The sequence below is a fragment of the Apium graveolens genome, chromosome 7 (assembly GCF_009905375.1).
Source record: "Apium graveolens cultivar Ventura chromosome 7, ASM990537v1, whole genome shotgun sequence".
Classification (NCBI taxonomy): domain Eukaryota; kingdom Viridiplantae; phylum Streptophyta; class Magnoliopsida; order Apiales; family Apiaceae; genus Apium; species Apium graveolens.
Genome location: NC_133653.1, coordinates 45,321,929 through 45,340,280, shown reverse-complemented (window position 1 = coordinate 45,340,280; position 18,352 = coordinate 45,321,929). Strand labels below are relative to the sequence as shown.

The 18,352-nt window shown below is 31.5% G+C and overlaps 2 protein-coding genes across 6 annotated transcripts; one reads left to right on the top strand and one right to left on the bottom strand.

Annotated features, from left to right (window-relative positions):
* The first annotated feature begins 5,180 nt into the window (after nucleotides 1-5,180).
* LOC141670399 (uncharacterized) lies at nucleotides 5,181-13,091 on the top strand. 5 transcript variants are annotated; one of them, XM_074476221.1, is made up of 4 exons: nucleotides 5,181-5,438; nucleotides 5,533-6,377; nucleotides 6,456-12,648; nucleotides 12,777-13,091. In XM_074476221.1, exons 3-4 carry the CDS (start codon nucleotides 12,390-12,392, stop codon nucleotides 12,950-12,952), a joined length of 435 nt encoding a protein of 144 aa, XP_074332322.1. In that variant the 5' UTR covers nucleotides 5,181-5,438; nucleotides 5,533-6,377; nucleotides 6,456-12,389; the 3' UTR covers nucleotides 12,953-13,091. The 5 variants fall into 5 exon arrangements, 4 of the variants coding, with proteins under 4 accessions (XP_074332322.1, XP_074332324.1, XP_074332323.1 ...); XM_074476223.1 differs by having other exon boundaries at nucleotides 5,533-6,652; nucleotides 10,104-12,648; XM_074476222.1 differs by having other exon boundaries at nucleotides 5,533-6,652; nucleotides 9,170-12,648.
* Nucleotides 13,092-13,335: 244 nt separating this feature from the next.
* LOC141675180 (stem-specific protein TSJT1-like) lies at nucleotides 13,336-14,820 on the bottom strand. The gene is made up of 3 exons (XM_074481893.1): nucleotides 14,340-14,820; nucleotides 13,883-14,244; nucleotides 13,336-13,785 (listed from the first exon to the last, which is right to left on the bottom strand). The coding sequence occupies exons 1-3, from the start codon at nucleotides 14,564-14,566 to the stop codon at nucleotides 13,589-13,591; spliced, it is 786 nt and encodes a 261-aa protein (XP_074337994.1). The 5' UTR covers nucleotides 14,567-14,820; the 3' UTR covers nucleotides 13,336-13,588.
* Between the last annotated feature and the right edge of the window lie 3,532 nt (nucleotides 14,821-18,352).

Here is an 18,352-nt window from a genome sequence, read left to right as displayed (position 1 = left end):
TATTTATCTTTAAATAATTTTCTGATTACTTTTACTTTGTAAAATCCATATTTAATCATAGAACTCTTCAAAAATTATGAAACTCATATTTATTTAAGTTTAGAATATTCCGAGAATTTTAAAATTATTTTGAGAAGTTTCAGGATTAATTTTACCCGCGCGTTGATTCGTTTAATCGATAAAAGCGGGTATAAGTGGCATTTTAAAAATTATTTTAAAATTACGAAATTTATGATTTTGTAAACTTCAGGATATTTGAGACATTTTAAGACTATTTTCGTAATTTTCTGAATTTGTTTTAAGTGCAGCTCGGACCATTAATCATTTAAAACGGATATAAGTTACGCTCCAAAAATGGTTTAAAAAATTATGAAATTTTATTCTTATTAATTTTGAATTACTCCAGGAATTTTAAGAGTATTTTAAAATTAATTCGATGTATTTTTATTCGTAAGTATATCGCTTAAAAATCAAAATTTGGAGCATTCAGAATAAGGAATACGTGTTAAACCCACAGAAATTGGGTTAACACATGTTGAATTCTCAGCAATTCATTTGCTGTGTGGCCTTGCATCAGGAAACAGAGAAAAAAAATTATTAATCAAAAACATCACTCTCTCTTCCTCTCTCGGTTTCAATCTCTCGTCACTCTCAGTAAAATCTCTCCTCTCTCTCCCTCTATCTCTTCCCTCCCTCTCTGTTCCCGCTTTCTTTCATGTTTTTCTTGCACTTTCCGGCGATTCTCCCCTGTCTCTTTCCGTTTCCATTTCCGGTTGCTTCGTTGCCGCCGCCGCCGTCTATTTCCGGTGAGGCTGGGTGGTTTCGATCGGTCTTGTTGGATTATATATGTATATATACCACTGTATGTATATATGTGTGTGTACTACGTGATTATGTGTGTGTGTTAGTGTGTGTTGTGTTTGTGCGGCGGTGGCCGTGTTTGGCCGCGTTGCGCCGTGGTTCCGTTTCTGTCTTCTCCTGGTTATTGTTGGGCCAGATTTGGTCCTGTTTTGTTGGGCCTCGTTTGGGCCTCTATTGGGCTAACTTTGTGCAGATTGGTTTGAGTTATGATTTTTAATTATTGATTTATTTATTTACTGCAGGATTGAATAATAATTCGTGATGTTAAATTCAATTTGTGCGGAAAATGATTTTAAAAATCGGTGAAATTTCGTATGGAAACCCGGAATTATTCGGGCACCGACGAATTTTACCGCCGTCCGCGATGACTTTTACGAGCGAACGGTGGACGGTGATGATATAATTCTGAGTCCTAATATTTCAAAATAAATAAATTAATTCATGAAATTATCTTTGAAACGAGAATTTGATTTTTACATTAAAGTCGAGTACGTAATTTAGTTGACGAATTGTGATTGGATTGATTGTTGGGTTGAATTGGTGGTTGAGATTGTGGTTGTTGAGAATTGGATTGTTGTTATTGAATTGACGTCGATGATGTGTCGAAGGGTAGTCCGATAAACAAAAGGGAACGCTGTCCGATTTCCGGGAAATCGAACTCTGTAAATACGGGAACGTATCCGATGAATTTCGGGACGTCGAGAAACTATATATATATGTGTGTGTGTGTGTGTTCTATACGAAACTTGGTTGTACGATGTGATGCAATATTTTTTCCAAATTGATAACCCTGATTCCATAAAATAAAAAGTATATGTATTTTCCGAAAACGAACACCGAACCAATCTTCGAGATTGTGAACCCTATTTGTTGCGTGTGTTATTATGATATTCATAATTACGAGTTGGGTTTGAATATCGTTAGGTAAGAATTAGTATCGAGGATATGTCAAGCATACCTAGACATCTAACGTAGGGTATTTCGACCCTGTAGGTTTTAATCGGGAACCTGAAAGTGGACGATGGACTAGAGATGACCTAGTAGTCAGTCGACAAGCTCAGTAGAGTTTCAACAGAAAAACCTGAGTGTCGAAGTCGAATCCAATGGGATCTAGTGGTTGGACGTTAAAGCCTGAGCGATAGAGTCAGCTCAGAGTTGATCAGTAATGGTTGTAAAGCCCTGTAAGACAAGTACTTCTAAACCTTTTTCAAGATATGATGCAAATGTTTCTAAATTCTCCCGTGAAATATTGTTAAGTATTCAAAATAGCTCTGTTTTATGTTGAAAGTACTTTGAATCCTTCATCCTTGAACTTGAGTCACATCATTCAATTTTTGAACCGTAAGCCTTATTCTTTGTGAACCATTTCTTGTTGATTTACCAGATACTAAACCACACAAACACGATACTGCTCCACAAATATATATCCATCATATACCAAACACTGGAACAGACTTGTTTAAACATACATAAACTTTTATACTCAACCATACCTTGTGACATCAAAGAACTAAAACCTTGTAAAAACATTGTTCATCTAATACCCGGATCTCCTACAAGCTGGAGGCCATTTCTTTTATATACTTTGACATACCCTTTTGGTACTCATGAATTTTCACCATGCTTTCATACAAATGTTTTATTGTTATTGATTATGATCCAGTTTTATTGATTTATATTGTTTATCATATTGAACTGCTTTAGAATTGGATATTTTTCTTTATGTGGACCAGATTCTTGGTCAGACCATATCAATGGTCAAATTAGGCCAATATGTGCCTTGGATCCAGTAGTTAGAGCAGTGTTGTGTGCTTTGCTCAGGGTTAGTGCATGACTGATCAGTAGCCTAACCTTGGTTTTAAAACTTAAAATGAATATCCAATTCTAATGATTAGTTAAAAAGAAACTTGATTCATCTGAATTATCTCATTTGATCATTGTTTATCCTCAGTTATCGTTATTATGACTTGCTGAGCTAGTTGGCTCACTCTTGCGAATCTTTTTATGTATTCTGCAGTTAAGAAGGATATGGTTGATATCGAGGTTTCTCAGTTCAATGTACGAGCTAGGATTCCAAATTGAGTAGGATCGAGCTAGCAGGCGCTTATTGCGGTAGTGAGATAGTAAGATTGTAAAGATAATTTTATTGTCAGTTGTAAATTAAATTAGTTGGGATTTGGTACGTTGTAATAAAAGTTAAGGTTGTGGCTTGTTTTCATACTTTAACCTGTTGCGATCCATGGTTATGTAAGGCTGCAAATAATATTTCTTATACAGGTTTTTATATGGTGTATTTGTTGTGGACCCCAAACCTCTGATCCAGGTTTGGAGGGCGCCACACTTTATTTACCCAAATAGCTTATAATTAATATAATTTTACGCTTCCCATAATATAAATATTATTAAAATAATAAAAGAATTAAACACAAAATTAAAATAATAATTTAACTTTTATATACTCAAATGTATCTAAAAAAATGGATATAAATATATAAAAGCAATCATAAATTGGGGGAGACTCTAATGAGAACATTTTTTTTTGTTAAATTAAGTTGTGATAAGTGAAATTAGTGCACCCAACATAATAACAAGATAATATTAAAGTAATTATTGAAAAACAAATAATAAATTTAAAAATAAGCTTAACAAAAATAAAATTATAAACTACGTGTAATGAAAATAATAAAATACAAAAAAAAATGATGATATAATAAAAAATGCAATTGATAAAAAAACATTGCCAAAAACAATAAAGTATAGAACAAAAATGATCATAGAAATTTTTTTTAAAAAAAAACAAAAATTATGGAAATACAATTAATAAACACAAATGAAATTACATAACATAAGGAAATTCAAATATATAAATTACATAACACAAATATATAAATTACATAACACTAAAAACATGAAAGAATATACACTAAAAATACAGTTACACATAAAATTACATAATATAAAAAAATTTAAATATAAATAAAATACATAACACAAAAATTGAAGAACTTATATTATTAACAATTGTAAATTATTTAAAAAATGTTCACAAAATACTGAGACAACATAAGCAAATTAAACTTGCTAAGAATACCAAAATTACAAAACACATCAAAAATGAAAATATATAATATAAATACAATCAAATAACACACATGAAATTACATAAAATAATAAAATTTAAATATATATAAATTAATTAACATAAAAATTGAAAAAACACATATAACAAATTTTTAACAGACATTAAAAATTGTTGTAAAATAAAATATTGAACACGGTATTATTATATACAAAATAAAAGATGTGAACATGAATTTTTTTTAAAATGCACATAAAAATTACATAACCAAAAAAACACAAATTAAATTAAATGAGATATTTATATAAAACACAGGTAAAATTACAAAATACACAACAAAGCTATATCACCACGTAACTAATGCTAAATGACAGAGTACATATAGGTTTAAAAATTAATTTTAAATATAACTTAATATAAAATCTTTCCAAAAAAATTACAAAATGTAAAACGTGAAATTACATAACACATAAAGTCATGTAACAACATTTAAAGGGCTCAAATAATTATAAATAAATAACCAAACGAATGTAACCAGACAGTCTATAAAAATAAAATGTGGAACATAAATATTAAAATTGTAAGTTACACATACAGCAAAATTAATTGCATGAAAAAAATAATAAATATAAAGGGTTAGGTTCTATGGAGTACACTATTTCATTGGAGTCATTGGAGTCCATATATGTTCTGCAAGTAAAATATAGCTTAAATTGTTGGAGAACGTATTATTTTTCGAATGATATTCTACAAATATCACAATTTTATTGAAAATCTTGCAGATTGCATAGATTTTACAAGTAGAACGTTGCAAAATATATTATTCTAGAAAATATGCTTAGTTTGCAGAACATAAATGTTCATGTTGCAGAATATACATATTGTACTTGTAAATATATGAGATTTGCATGATTTTATTGAAATAATGATATTTGTAAAACATGTTTTGCAAGATACCATGTTTTAGAAAATATTTTATTTGCAGAACATAGATGGACTCCAAGGACTCCAATTAAAAGGTGGACTCCATAGAACTTTACTCTAAATATAAAATATAACTAAATAAATTTAGTTTATGAATAATTACAAAAAGTACATAAACTATAACACAATAACACTCAATTATATGAGCCACACGTCATTATTAATTCTTACTATTTTAATCCTAGACGTCCTAATCCTATAAGTCCATTCATTTTTTAATCTAACGATTCCAAAGTGAAATACATCCATTCATTTTTTAATCTAACGATTCTAAAGAGAGTTCTAGTAAAGAGAGTTCTCGCTGTTCTAGACCCTTATAAATTATATTCTAGTATCATAGTTTTGTAACTCTTAAGATTAAATTATCAGGCTCAATCCATTACAAGTAAATCATTCTCCAATGCCTAGAAAATATTGATTTAGATCTCCAGGTGCTAATGAAATATTTTCAGTCCTATATTGGAGAATCTGAAGATTTAATGCAAAGTGAAACATAATTTGTATCAAAGAATTGGTAATCCTAGGCAAACATCTAGTCTTACGAAGAAAAAGTAAAACATTTTAATATGTATGATATTTATATGATTTTCACTCATTTTTATATGCAGGTTGGTGGCCTCTTTTTTCTGGAGTTTGGGATTACTGTCAGCCTCATCACATATTTGCAGATAAGTCTTAGCTTAAATTTTGATATACGATGATCTTTTTTAAGTATATGGTATACGGGATGAACTTGAACTCTTTTGGTTGCGTTTACTTTTGTCTTTGGTTGGGGTCTATGGAATTGATGAAATTAAAGGAAATAAACCGGAGTGGGTGGTAAGATTTGAAAAATAATGTAGATATGTCGAATTGTTATGATAAGAATTGCGATAAAAATGGGATTAGTCAGGAATGATGAAGAGGGTGTTTAATACTAGTTTATATGGTTAGGAATTTAATGGGATAAAAATGAAAATTTTGAATATTTAATATTTTATACATAAAATTTCATTACATTTCATTGGACCCAGCCAAACACAACATAATTGAATGTGGGAAGAAATGGAATGAAAAATCATATACAAATTTTATAAAAAAATATACAAGAAACTATGAATGGATATGAGATGGTCTAATTTTTCAATCACTAGGATTGTAAGCAAAATAATGAAGAAATGGAACGAGTATCCCTTCCAAAACAGTTGAATTAGAATTCCGGGTCAAATAGTTTGAAATGATAATCATCTCCTTACTACTTAGTTTATCAGCAGAACTTGCGAGACGGGCCACCAACTGAGATTTTAATACAGATGCTGCATTCAAAAGTTGTTGACGATCTTCGAGTTCCTGTGCAGGTACAAGCCGGCCACGTACTGGGTGCTCAACTGCTGGTACACCATTCCTGGTTTCTCCAGGTGTCGTTTCTTGATCTACAAGAGGCTTGCTTTGCTTACGTCCTTCTTTTTCGGAGGTAGATGTACCTCAGGTGCTGCTGGTACACCATCCCTGCTTTCTATAGGTGGCGACGTAGTTCTCTTTCTTTTACCAGCTGACCGAGAGACTGGGGATCTGGCTTTTGTTCCAGACTGATATGGCGAGGTGGTGCTACCTGGGTAGGAGAAGTCTTGCCTTCTCTCACATCCTCCATTGCGGGAGGAAGTAGCAAAGAACTTGTGTGCGAGACTGCAGCATATGAAGTAGTGAGCTGTACTCGAATGTGCTCTAGAACTCAGCATCGGCATTAAGGTTTGTTCTCACTAAGCTAGTAAACAATTTCTTTGTTTGCATAGGAATTTGCAAAGTATCATTTCTATCTGCTATACTAAGATCCTTACACAAATGATTAGCAATAATCATAAATAAATCTCGGATAATAGATAACCTTATATCTATCTTGCACATCACCTAATTTATAAGAGAATTTATTAGGCAGTAAATCTCCAATGTTAATTTTTCGACCATACAAAAGGCTAAACGCGATTTTTAGAACAAAACTTTTTAAGATAGCATAGCTACATTTCCCTGCAAAACTCTTGTTTAAAGTATCAAAGAAATACAACCACTCCTTCCTAAAATTCTTTGTAACTAGTATTTAACTAAAAGACCAGGGTCCCTGCATAATTGATAGATTTCAACATTGCAATAATCTCACCATCGGTTGGTAAGTTTTCAAAGTTGGAAAGACGCAAATGAAGTGCCTCATTAATCACCGAAAGAGTTATGATATAGGAATTACCGTTGATTCTGCATTTTAATCCACCTCTTGTGCTGTTGCAATCAGCTTTGCTTCACATTTCTTGAATTATCTCAGCATAGATTGGAGGGCTTGCAGTGAATGCATAACTGATTGGAGAGTTTCTCACGAAAGCCATCAGGAAATGAAAGTCTTACTGATTCTTTCTCTAAAAAACCTACATAGTTTGTGGTGGCAGATACCCCTTTCTTGATGGACTGACCTTTGTATGTGGTATTTTGGGTTGCATTGCAAATTGAAAAAAAATATATCAGAAAACTTGAAATTGTCTAGTATTATGTTGAAAATAGAAAAGATAGTTTATTATATATACAGGTGACGATTTCAAGTTTTGGTCCGTTTTTTATTGATTTCATTGAATGATAACGGTAAGATTTTTAAATTAATATGATCCTAAGCTATAAAATTTGGAAAGACTCGTCGACGTAAGTTTATTGGTTCGTTGAATGATAGCTGTAAAATTTTAACTCTACCACTTGACACACAAGGTAAAATATGCAATTATAATTTTTTTAATATAAATTATACTCCCTTAGTCCCTTCCAATTTTTTACATTTATGAGAAAGTGTCTGACACACATTTTAAGGAGCATAAAAAGTATAGTTATGTTACTTATTTTTACAATTTTCTTTTTCCGAATAAAAGTTGAATGTTTTAATTTTTATTCACAAAAACAAAACTGTAAAAAAAAATTACAGAACTATACTTTATATGCACTTTAAAATGCGTGCCAGATATTCTCTCAAAAATGTAAACAATCGAAAGGGACAGAGGGAGTATAATTTATATATAAACTAGCTTACCGCCCGTGCGATGCACGGGTCTTGGTTAATATTTATATATTTTTATTTTTTTATATAATTTTATTAAAATTATATATAGATAATTAAATACTAAATAATAATTATATAATTATAATTTTATTGTGTATAATTTCAAGATAAACTTAAATAGTATAAATAGTTTGTGATTGATGAGATCTTATTTATAAATAATAATATAAATGTTTGTTGTTAGTAAGATTCGAACCTGAGAACTTATATGTATTTTTATAAATAATAATATAAATGTTTGTTGTTGACGAGATTCGAACCTGAGAACTTGTGGAATGTGGTTTTTTAATATTTGAATTTAACAGTTTTGATTATTTAAAAAAGAGTCATGATGAAAATGGATAACCAAAATGAGGGTTAACCAAACGAAAAATTATACCCCATTTCGGTTATTATAGTATAATATAAAGTACCTTGAATGTTAGACGTTATTAATATCATACTAATATATGTTATACTATGTTATTTAGAATGTTTAAATAGTATACACTTGATTTCAATTTTTTGATAACTTCAAAAATTAAGTTAAAATATAAATTCAATCAGTGTATGAAGATTTCCACGCCCTTATGAAATATTATGAGATTGTGAACCAGATGGTAACAAATTTAGTAGCTCAAAAATGTAGTTCTAAAAATTTTACCGTTATCATTTAACGTACCGATAAGTTTACGTGGTCGAGTCTTTCAAAATTTTATAGCTCAGAATCATGTTAATTTAAAAATTTTACCGTTATCATTCAATGGAACCAATAGAAAACGGACCAAAATATGAAATCATCACCTCTATATCTAATGAAACCATATTTTCTCTCTTAAACTTAGGGTTGGGTTCTATGAAGTCCCTTATTTCATTGAAGTACTTGGAGTCCATATATGTTCTGCAAGTAAAATATAGCTTAAATTGTTGCAAAACGCATTATTTTTCGAATGATATTTTACAAATATCACAATTTTATTGAAAATCTTGCAGATTGCATAGATTTTACAAGTAGAACGTTGCAAAATATATTATTCTACAAAACATGTTTAGTTTGCAGAACATAAATGTTTATATTGCAGAACATACATATTGTACTTGTAAATATATGAGATTTGATTGATTTTATTGAAGTAATGATATATGTGGAACATGTTTTGCAAGATAACACGTTTTAGAAAATATTTTATTTGCAGAACATAGATGGACTCCGAGGATTACAATTAAAAGGTGGACTCTATAAAACTTTAGTCCTTAAACTTAATCCTAGATAATATAATTTCTTTCAATTTATAATGCAACCCAATATATCAAATACAAAATTTATAATGCACGGTTGGATAGCTCAAGTGGTTGAGAGTTTATCCTCTGTCGTCCCAGATCCTGGGTTCGATCCTCGCTCACCCCGAGAATTTCTGAGAACAGATACTCATTTGTAAGGCTATAAGTCATATTTGTCAAAAAAAAAAAAATACAAAATTTAGTCGATCAAACAAAGTGGCATATGCCATCACAAACTATGTAGATTTTTGGAGAAAGAATCAGTTCGTGCAGACTTCCATTCCCCTGATGGATTTCCTGATAAGCTCTCCAATCAGCAAGCCCTCCAATCAGTTCGTGCAGACTAATTGCAAGCCCTCCAATCTATGCTGACTTAATTCAAAAAACGTGGAACACACCTTATTGCAGCAGCACAAGAGGTGGAATAAAATGCACAATCAACGGTAATTCCTATATCATAACTCCTTATGTAATTAATGAAACACTTCATTTCCCTGAATCCAACTTTGGAAACTCACCTACTCATGGTGAGATTATTTCCATGTTAAAGGCTATGAATTATGCCGGGAACCCCTCGTCTTTAAGTCATATACTTAAGAAAATATTTAGGAAGGAGTGGTCGTACTTCTTTGACAATCTAAATAAGTGTTTTGCGGGGAAATGTACTTCCTATGAAACCATAAATGCTTTTGTCCTGAAAATTGTGTATAGCCTTTTGTATGGAAGGAGATTGACATTGGAAAACTATTGCTTGATGAATTCTTTTATACATTTAGTGCTGTGCAAGAGAGAGGCCACGTCATCTTTTTTGCAAGATTTCTAATGATTATCGCTAATTATTTGTGTAAGGATATTTGCTTTGAAGATGGATATGATACATTGCAAGTGTATATGCAAACACCAAAATTTTTTGCTAGCTTAGTAACAAAGAATCTTAATGCCGAGGTTGAGTTTGTTCTTCCGGAGCACGTTCAAGTACAGCTCACTAATTTATATTCTGCACTCTCACACACAAGTTCTTTGCTTGTTCCTCCCAAATGGAGGATGTGAGAGCAGGCTACACTTCTCCTACCCAAGTACGACCACCCTCGCCATATCAGTCTGGAACGATAGCTACCTCCTCAGTCCCTCAATCAGCTGGTAAAGGAAAGAACGATGCAAGCAATGCAGTGTCCTGTGTAACACTGAGGATGATATGCAGAAACAGCCCATGAGGTACATCTACCTCAAAAAAAGAACGATGCAAGCAATGTAAGTAGTCTGCCTTTTGTAGATCAAGAAATTCCACCTGCAGAAACCAGGGACGGGGTACCAGCGGTTGAGCTTCCTTCATCTCCGGAGGTAGAGAAGCCAGTATGTCACCTGCTTATACCTGCACAAGATCCGGACGATCGTCAACACCTTTTGAATGCAGCATCTGTTTTAAAATCTCAGTTGGTGTCCGCCTCACTAGTTACGCTGAGAGTCTAAGTGCCGTGGACATGATTTTCCTTGCTAATTAGTGTTATAATACACTTGAAGGATTAGAAGTTAGTTACAGATCTTTCAACACTGAAGTTAAGAAACTGATTGCACAACACCAAAGACAAACTATAGTATATTTTCAATTTTGATAGAAATTGTTATTTCCAGCTTTTGCGTACCTGTATTAATTGGCACCTTAATCCACTGGCAAGTCCTGCAGTACTATAAACAACAACTCCCGAGTTTGAATTTATCTGACAGCTACGAACCAGCTTCGGAATGCTCAATACTGTAGTGTTTGCTTTTATCAAATTGACCACATAGGCTTATTTTTCAATAAGTTGCTTGCATAAGACACATACGTAACAAAAATCAAGCAAATAAGCTTCATGAATGAGAAGGAAAACATACGTTTTCTCACTGTGGACATTAATACATTCCATTATTTCATATCATTCTGCTTTTTGCTTCAAGAGCCAGCTTTTCATTGCCAAACTGATATGATTATGAACTGGTTTGAACTTATTCTCATCCTAATCTGATTAGTTTTTGATCTACTCGATTTATTTGATTCCTAACGGGATTGCACCTCACATATATTTATTCTGAAAATTGCATATAGTTTGATGTATGATAGGACAATTAAGGTGCACTACTGCTTCATGAATTTTCTAAAATATTAGGAGATACAGAAGATAGAGATGAAGTTATTTATTATGCTTGGTTCCTTACGATTATTGCTACTTATTTATGTAAGGAACTTACTATGAAGATAGAGATGATACATTGCCAGTTTGTGTGCAAAGAAAGAACCTGTTCACTCAATTAGCCTCAAAGAATCTTTATCCTGAGATTGAGTTTGTGCTTCCTCAGCACATTCGAGTACCACCCTCTGCATTTTCTTCTTCACCCTCACACGCCAATTCTTTACTAGTCACTCCTGCATTGGAGGATATGATAGGAAAATCCACGACTACCCAAGTTGCTGTACTGCCTGCCACAATCTCATTTTGGAACAAAAGCCAGCTCATCATTCTCTCAATCTGGTAATAGAAAGAAAGCTACTTTGCCTACTATGAGTGTGCAAGTGAGGAAAATGAAACAGAAGATAAGGCACATTCATCTGAGACGAAAAAGAATGCAAAGGAAGTAAAGCCTGCACGGGGTTTGTATGTTGTAGAGCATGAACTGCTCATCAAAGAAACACAGGATGAGATACCAGTAGTGGTGCCCCCATCTTCGGAGGAAGAAAACCCAAAATGTAACCTTCACTTCCTGATTGATCCGGCACTGAAACCGGAGGATAGTCAACACCTCTTGGATGCAGCAGCTGTATTTAAAACTCAGTTGGTGACCCGTCTAACAAGTTATGCTGAGAAACTAAGTATTGAGGACATAATGATTTTTGCGGATGAGTGTTACAATACACTTGAAGATTTAGGAGATGATTATACATCTTTTAGCTTTGAAGTTAACAAACTTATTTCCCAACACCAGGAGCTAGCATTTGTTGTTAAAAAGAAAGAAAACTTGAATGAGTGGGATATAAAGGCCCGTTACATTTACCAAGCGTAATTACTGTCTGAAGTGAGACAGAAGTTATTCAGTGCAGAAAGCGAACTCTCTACAGCTAAAACAAATAAATTCTTTTTAAAGCTTAAAAGAGAAGAAATGGCAAGTGCATTACCTAAGCTAACTGCTGAAACTAATGCAGACTTGAAGCTTGAAAGTGAAGGGCTGACAAGTGCATTATTTAAGCCTACAGAGGAGTTGTGCGTGGAAGAAGAGAGAATTAAGACTCTGTCAGTAGAGAGGGATCATTGCCACGAGGCTCAATCTGCTGTTGAAGCTGAACACTTGAAATTGAAGGCAGAGAGCGAGGAAGCTCATGTGGCTTTTAAGGTGATCAATGACCAATATGATGTTTCTGGTTAGCAACTATAAGTTTTTATTTCCTTTTAACTTTCTAACTTGCCTCTTCTTATTTGAGAAATTTGGTCCGACTTCATCACCACCTTTTTAGTATCACCTTAACCGGTGTCTGTTTGACTTGAACAGAAGGATTGTCGACCTGCATCGGTTTTTCTTTTGTAAGGCCTCGCCAACTGCAAGTAACTTCTTTGTGTTGTAGGCCATTTCTTTGTAGGTTCTTGCTATATAGCTACTTGGCTGGTTTAGAATTTCTAGTTTTTGTAATGATAAAAAGTGGTGTTTGGGATATTTCATTAGTGTAAGTATTCAGCTTGTTTGTGCATATGTCTAACTTTAAGATGATGCAAGGTAAAACAAAGTCATTTAGGAAATTGATTGCATCTCATATCATGCGTCGTATTTTATCCGAACACAGTTCTCGACTTTTCTGATTTGTATATGTCTTATCATGACTTATATTCTTGTTTGTGCTTCTAGCGTTACTTGGTTTTCTTAACATGTGAACATATTTTCTCTGATTCATTGAGCCTGCAAAATTGTGTAAGATTACTATATGCCCTTTTTCTTATTATTAAAACCTATGTTATTTGATGCAACAATATGCAAATGCATTTTCATATTGTTGAATCTGAAGAGCACCATATTGCATAGAGTCTAAACAAAAACATCAGTTCGAAAGTGACCGTATTTCAACTATCAGAAACTTGCATTCCAGTAAAACTTATTCACAGAAGCCCAGAATTTAGGACAACTTGCAAAGCATAAGAACTAATAATAGAAAACACAATGTAATCAACATTTTTTGCAAACTAATTTAATAAACAATTGTTAACGCCTTTGACTGTTAATCCATTAGCATGGAAAGAATGATGATGATGATGATGATGATGATGATGATGATGATGATGATTTAATACGACGATTAGAAATGAGGACTACTAAGCTTGTTGTCCCCAAATATCTGCCCAATTGGCTTCACTGCCAACCCTTGGCATGCTTTTGGTCTTGGAGTAAACATCAACTTTAAAGTTTGATCCACACATGAACCCCTCACTATCTACCCTTGGCATTGCCTTCAATTTGTTTGTTGGATGCTCGAAACTCATCAATCCTCCTTCACTGTGATACATACACCCTGAGCAACACAATTGAAATTAGTCTTCTAACGAAAGCAAATATAACAGAATGAGTTCATGTAGTCATATAATTCACACAAAGTTATGATTGCTTACCGGTAGGGAAGGGAGCAAAAGATTTAGCACAGCTAGCTTTGATGAGGCCCAAATTATCAGAAATCATAACAGAACCATCAGAAGCTATTCCCCAGAAGAGCTTGACTACTCCATCAGCACTCAATGAAATAAACACAGATTTAGCCTTGGTATCATACAGCACAAATCCAAAACTCCCATCAAGATCCTTGAGGACCTGATGAGCAGGGTATGGACCCCTGTCGCGGAGGGTCCTGTAAGCCTCGATCACAAACATGGCCTCGTTCCCACATTTAGATAGTCCATACTGCTTATTGAGGCTGCTCAAGTTGTTCAAACTCCCCAAGAAAGTACAGTAGATGTCATCAACCCCAGAGAACAACCTGGAACAGTAGATAATAAACAAAAGTAGTCTGTTAGATCCAAAAATCAAGACTTGCAATAGGATTAAATAAACGTAATGTAGAAAAGAAGAGACCTGTGATTAGGGAAAGGGGTAGGAGGAGGGGCAAAAGCGAGAGAAGCAGCATTATTAGAAAAAGAAAGAGAGAAAGCATTGGAATGAGTTGACAAGAACTCCTTCAAACACTCCTCAGGAAGTATCTGTTTTGGCTTCTCAGCCACCAGCCTGTGAGGATGAGGTGCAGCAGGGCTGTTGAGCTCTTTTGGTGCATTCACCAACTCCTTGTTAAATATTCCCAACATGACTCGCTATCTTTTCTTCACAATATAAAGAAGAATTTTAACACAAAAACAACACGGTTACAACTCACAGGATTTTTCTTCAAGCTAGAATCAAACAAGATCTAAAACCAGCGAAATGACAATGAATAACTATTTGAATGTGATTGCTTGTTGCTAACATGCGACTATATATAGGGATGGATACAGGGGAGAAGCAGAGTTAAAGATGTGAAACGAGAGGGGTCTGTGTTTATCTACAACTCAACAAGGCTACGTGTAATAGTGTAGGAAAGAGATTCTACGAGGTTAAATTATTTGAAGTACAAAAAGTCTTTACAATCTTATCTATCTTCAAAGATGACGAGTAATGGTATTATCCTTTATCCATACATAAACATATACGATAATTTTTAATGGGGCATGTTAAAACTAATCAAATTTTAAAATAGTTATATAATAATCAGTGATTATCAAAATTTGATAATTTGATATTTAAATATTTTTATATTTCAATAAAATATGATTTCATTTGTTAATAAAGATGTTAAATTGATTGTTATGATCATTTTTCTAAGTTGAAAGTTGTTATCTTGATATTAAATTTGTTTTGTACAAAGTTCGTAAATCGTGTTGTAGTTATTAAATTATGCTGATATCAATAATTTATATCGGTTAAAAATATAATTTTAAGAAATTGTAAGTTTATTAATATAATATTAATAATAACAATTATATTTTTTATTTAACTGATTGCATGTATTGTTTCCAAATAATAATTTATATTCTAAATTTTAATATTATTATTGTGAGAATTCGAATCTTAAACTTTTGTTATATTTAAATTACGCCGTATAATTTTAGTTTTACACATTTAGTTGATTTTGTTGTTACAGATATTTAACAGGTTTGTTTTGCAATTAATTGGATTATTGTGTGAAACTAATTTTCTAATGGGAGCATCTTTATTATTTACATAATTTAATATTATTTATATTTATAATTCTCTATCTCCTCTCTTCTATATATAATTATATATAATAGGTGAATAAGGATATAATTTCATGAGATTAAAAGGTCCCATTGAAAAGACTAGATTACCCGTGAGATGTGTTTTGTGGGAATCGAACTCAAGTTATTTCATTCAACTATACAACCTCTTGCCACTACACCATATTGTCACATGTGTTTTTTATCATACACATAATATGTAAGTGTACTAAATAAATATTTTATTTAACTTTAAAGATACTTAATTGAATTCCGCAAAAAAAAAGGATAGTGAGTTGAATATTTGTACGATTAATTTTAAAGAATTGAATTTCAGATACAAAATTAGGCATATTACATATGGATTATTATCTTATTTATTAATCATTTTTTAGTTTGAAAATATATCTCATATATTTTTAACATATTTTTTATTGTAAAAAGTAATTAAAATGTACATATATAATTTTTAAAAATAAATTAAAAATAGAATCACTTATATATAAATAATCTATATTGGTATTACATATTTAGATAAGTTTGAATTATAATGAGTCAATACATTTTAGAACTTGGCCCATTATTCAAAAAATACTCGAAATTTGATTACATGACCCGGCCGAAAAACATCGTCACATTCTACATTTAGTAAATTTAAATTACAAGCTCGCGAGAATATCTTACCAATAATGTGGAATTTTTTATTATCTTATGTTAATATAAATTAATGTGTTTGAGGTCTTCATAGGATCAAGTCAATTAATTATTTATATTAAAATTACTAACTTCACTGGTAATGCATTATTATTTTTGGGATTTATCCCAATTTTAAGAATATTTGAAATTAGATCTCACTAGATTTGTTAAAACTATGATAATATATTAAATCGATTTATTTTTCATTTTTTACTTAAAAAAAACTAACTTTTTAAAAAAAAATCTTTTAGATCAGCAATATTCATTGATCAAGATAATATTGAACAAATATTTTAAAATATTTTAATATTTTGAATTATTCAAATAAAAGTTATATCTATGCTATATTGTAACATTTGATTCAATGCATTTTATATTATTTAAGGAAAAAAAACATATATTGTTCAATAATTTGAAAGAATTAACCAGTTCAACTGATATTTATAAAACTTTATGGAACTGAAAATTTTTAATTTTAGAATAATAGTATAAAATGTTATCAAATTATTATATGAAGAAATATTAGAGTCGTAATGAAAGAAACTTAAAAATGGTTTAAATAACGATATAAATACAATTTTCTTTTCGACTTCTTGAAAAAAATCATGAATATCAATAATAAGTCTTAAAAATATTTAATTCATTTTTATGTTACAACCATGATTGATACCCGGTTGCATAAATAATAGATATGGATCGTTTGTCAGTGATAATGTGAATACCATATATAAATTATAGCAATTTATTTATTACATAATTTTAATTTTTGAATAATTATAAATGCATGTTATTTAAGTAAACAATTATCTCACTAGATGTTAATAATGATTATACATGTACATAAATCAGATATTTAGCATATAAATAATTGAAACCATCATAATTTACTAAGAGTTGTAACATACAATAATTTACATGCTAACACACACTTACATATAACTTAAATCTTATTTTGTTAACAGTAGTGTAAATAAAAAATTACCATTTTCCCATACATACATACGTTGAATTTCAAAAAATAATATTTTTTATTAAAATCAACTTTAATATTAACAATAATGTAAAATTTACATTATTGTATGTTATGATTGCAAGTCATTCTGACTTCAGTTATGCATTTGTTATGTTTTTAAATTGAGTAAGTTAATTGTAAGTTAGAAGTGAACTCAGTAATAATATAGAGCAGTACATATAGTTTATTTAAATAAAATTCAAGATTATTTATTTATCGTAGGTAACCTGCAGCCGCTACCCTTCGGGTGTGCACCGGGTAAACCCTACGGGCTCACGCAATATCCTGCAAAACACGCGAACTAGGGTAAACCGTATTTAAGCGACAGGCTCTGACTCAGGAGGAATAATCATAAATTCTCCTCCCCTGAGATTCGAATTGGTCAACTCTGTATTCAACATATATGTGACTTTGTAGCTTTTTCTTTGTAAACATACCAACGACATTCTACAGATTAAGTTTAATCATTTCGTTTTAAACGTACACTTATTACCCTGTTTATATTCATTCATTAAATATAAAATAACGGGTAAGAAAAATATAATACAATAATAGTTGAGGGGATATTCACTTCTAAAAGTGAGGAAGCATTCGAAACTCCTAATGTTATAGAGGGGGACATGGAGCTTGTTGCAGAGAAATTTTATCTGCATTTCTTCAAAATTTGACTCAAGAGCCTATATAAGGATATTGTTGGAGTTGCTCTACAAATATTATAATTGCATGATGTATTAAAAAACTCTAGAAAATGACCCGTGTCTTGCACGGGTTATTATACTATTTCTATATAATAAGAGAACATGGTGATAATATTGATGACATTAAAAAGTCTCATTGAAATGACTAATTTACCCCTGTATTTTAAATTAATATAAAAATGGTTGTTGGGAAGAATTGAACCAGAGTCTTTACATTCACAAGCACATCACCTTACCACTACACCACACTGTTACTTAAGTTTTTAATCATACACATAATATGTGAGTGTCGTAAATAATGACAATTTATTTAACTTTGAACATGATTACTAAAATATTTGTAGAGTTAGTTTTGAACAATTGAATTTGAGATATAAAGTTAAGTATAATATATAAACGAATCATTCTCTTTTT

What these genes read in the sequence shown, in the direction of transcription:
- LOC141670399 (XM_074476221.1), top strand. Translation starts at nt 12,390, where the DNA reads ATGGCAAGTGCATTACCTAAGCTAACTGCTGAAACTAATGCAGACTTG. An exon ending in TGACCAATATGATGTTTCTG is followed by an intron (nt 12,649 to 12,776) that starts GTTAGCAACTAT and finishes TGACTTGAACAG; the next exon opens with AAGGATTGTCGACCTGCATC.
- LOC141675180 (XM_074481893.1), bottom strand. Translation starts at nt 14,566, where the DNA reads ATGTTGGGAATATTTAACAAGGAGTTGGTGAATGCACCAAAAGAGCTC. An exon ending in ACCCCTTTCCCTAATCACAG is followed by an intron (nt 14,245 to 14,339) that starts GTCTCTTCTTTT and finishes CTACTGTTCCAG; the next exon opens with GTTGTTCTCTGGGGTTGATG. An exon ending in TTTTGCTCCCTTCCCTACCG is followed by an intron (nt 13,786 to 13,882) that starts GTAAGCAATCAT and finishes TGTGTTGCTCAG; the next exon opens with GGTGTATGTATCACAGTGAA.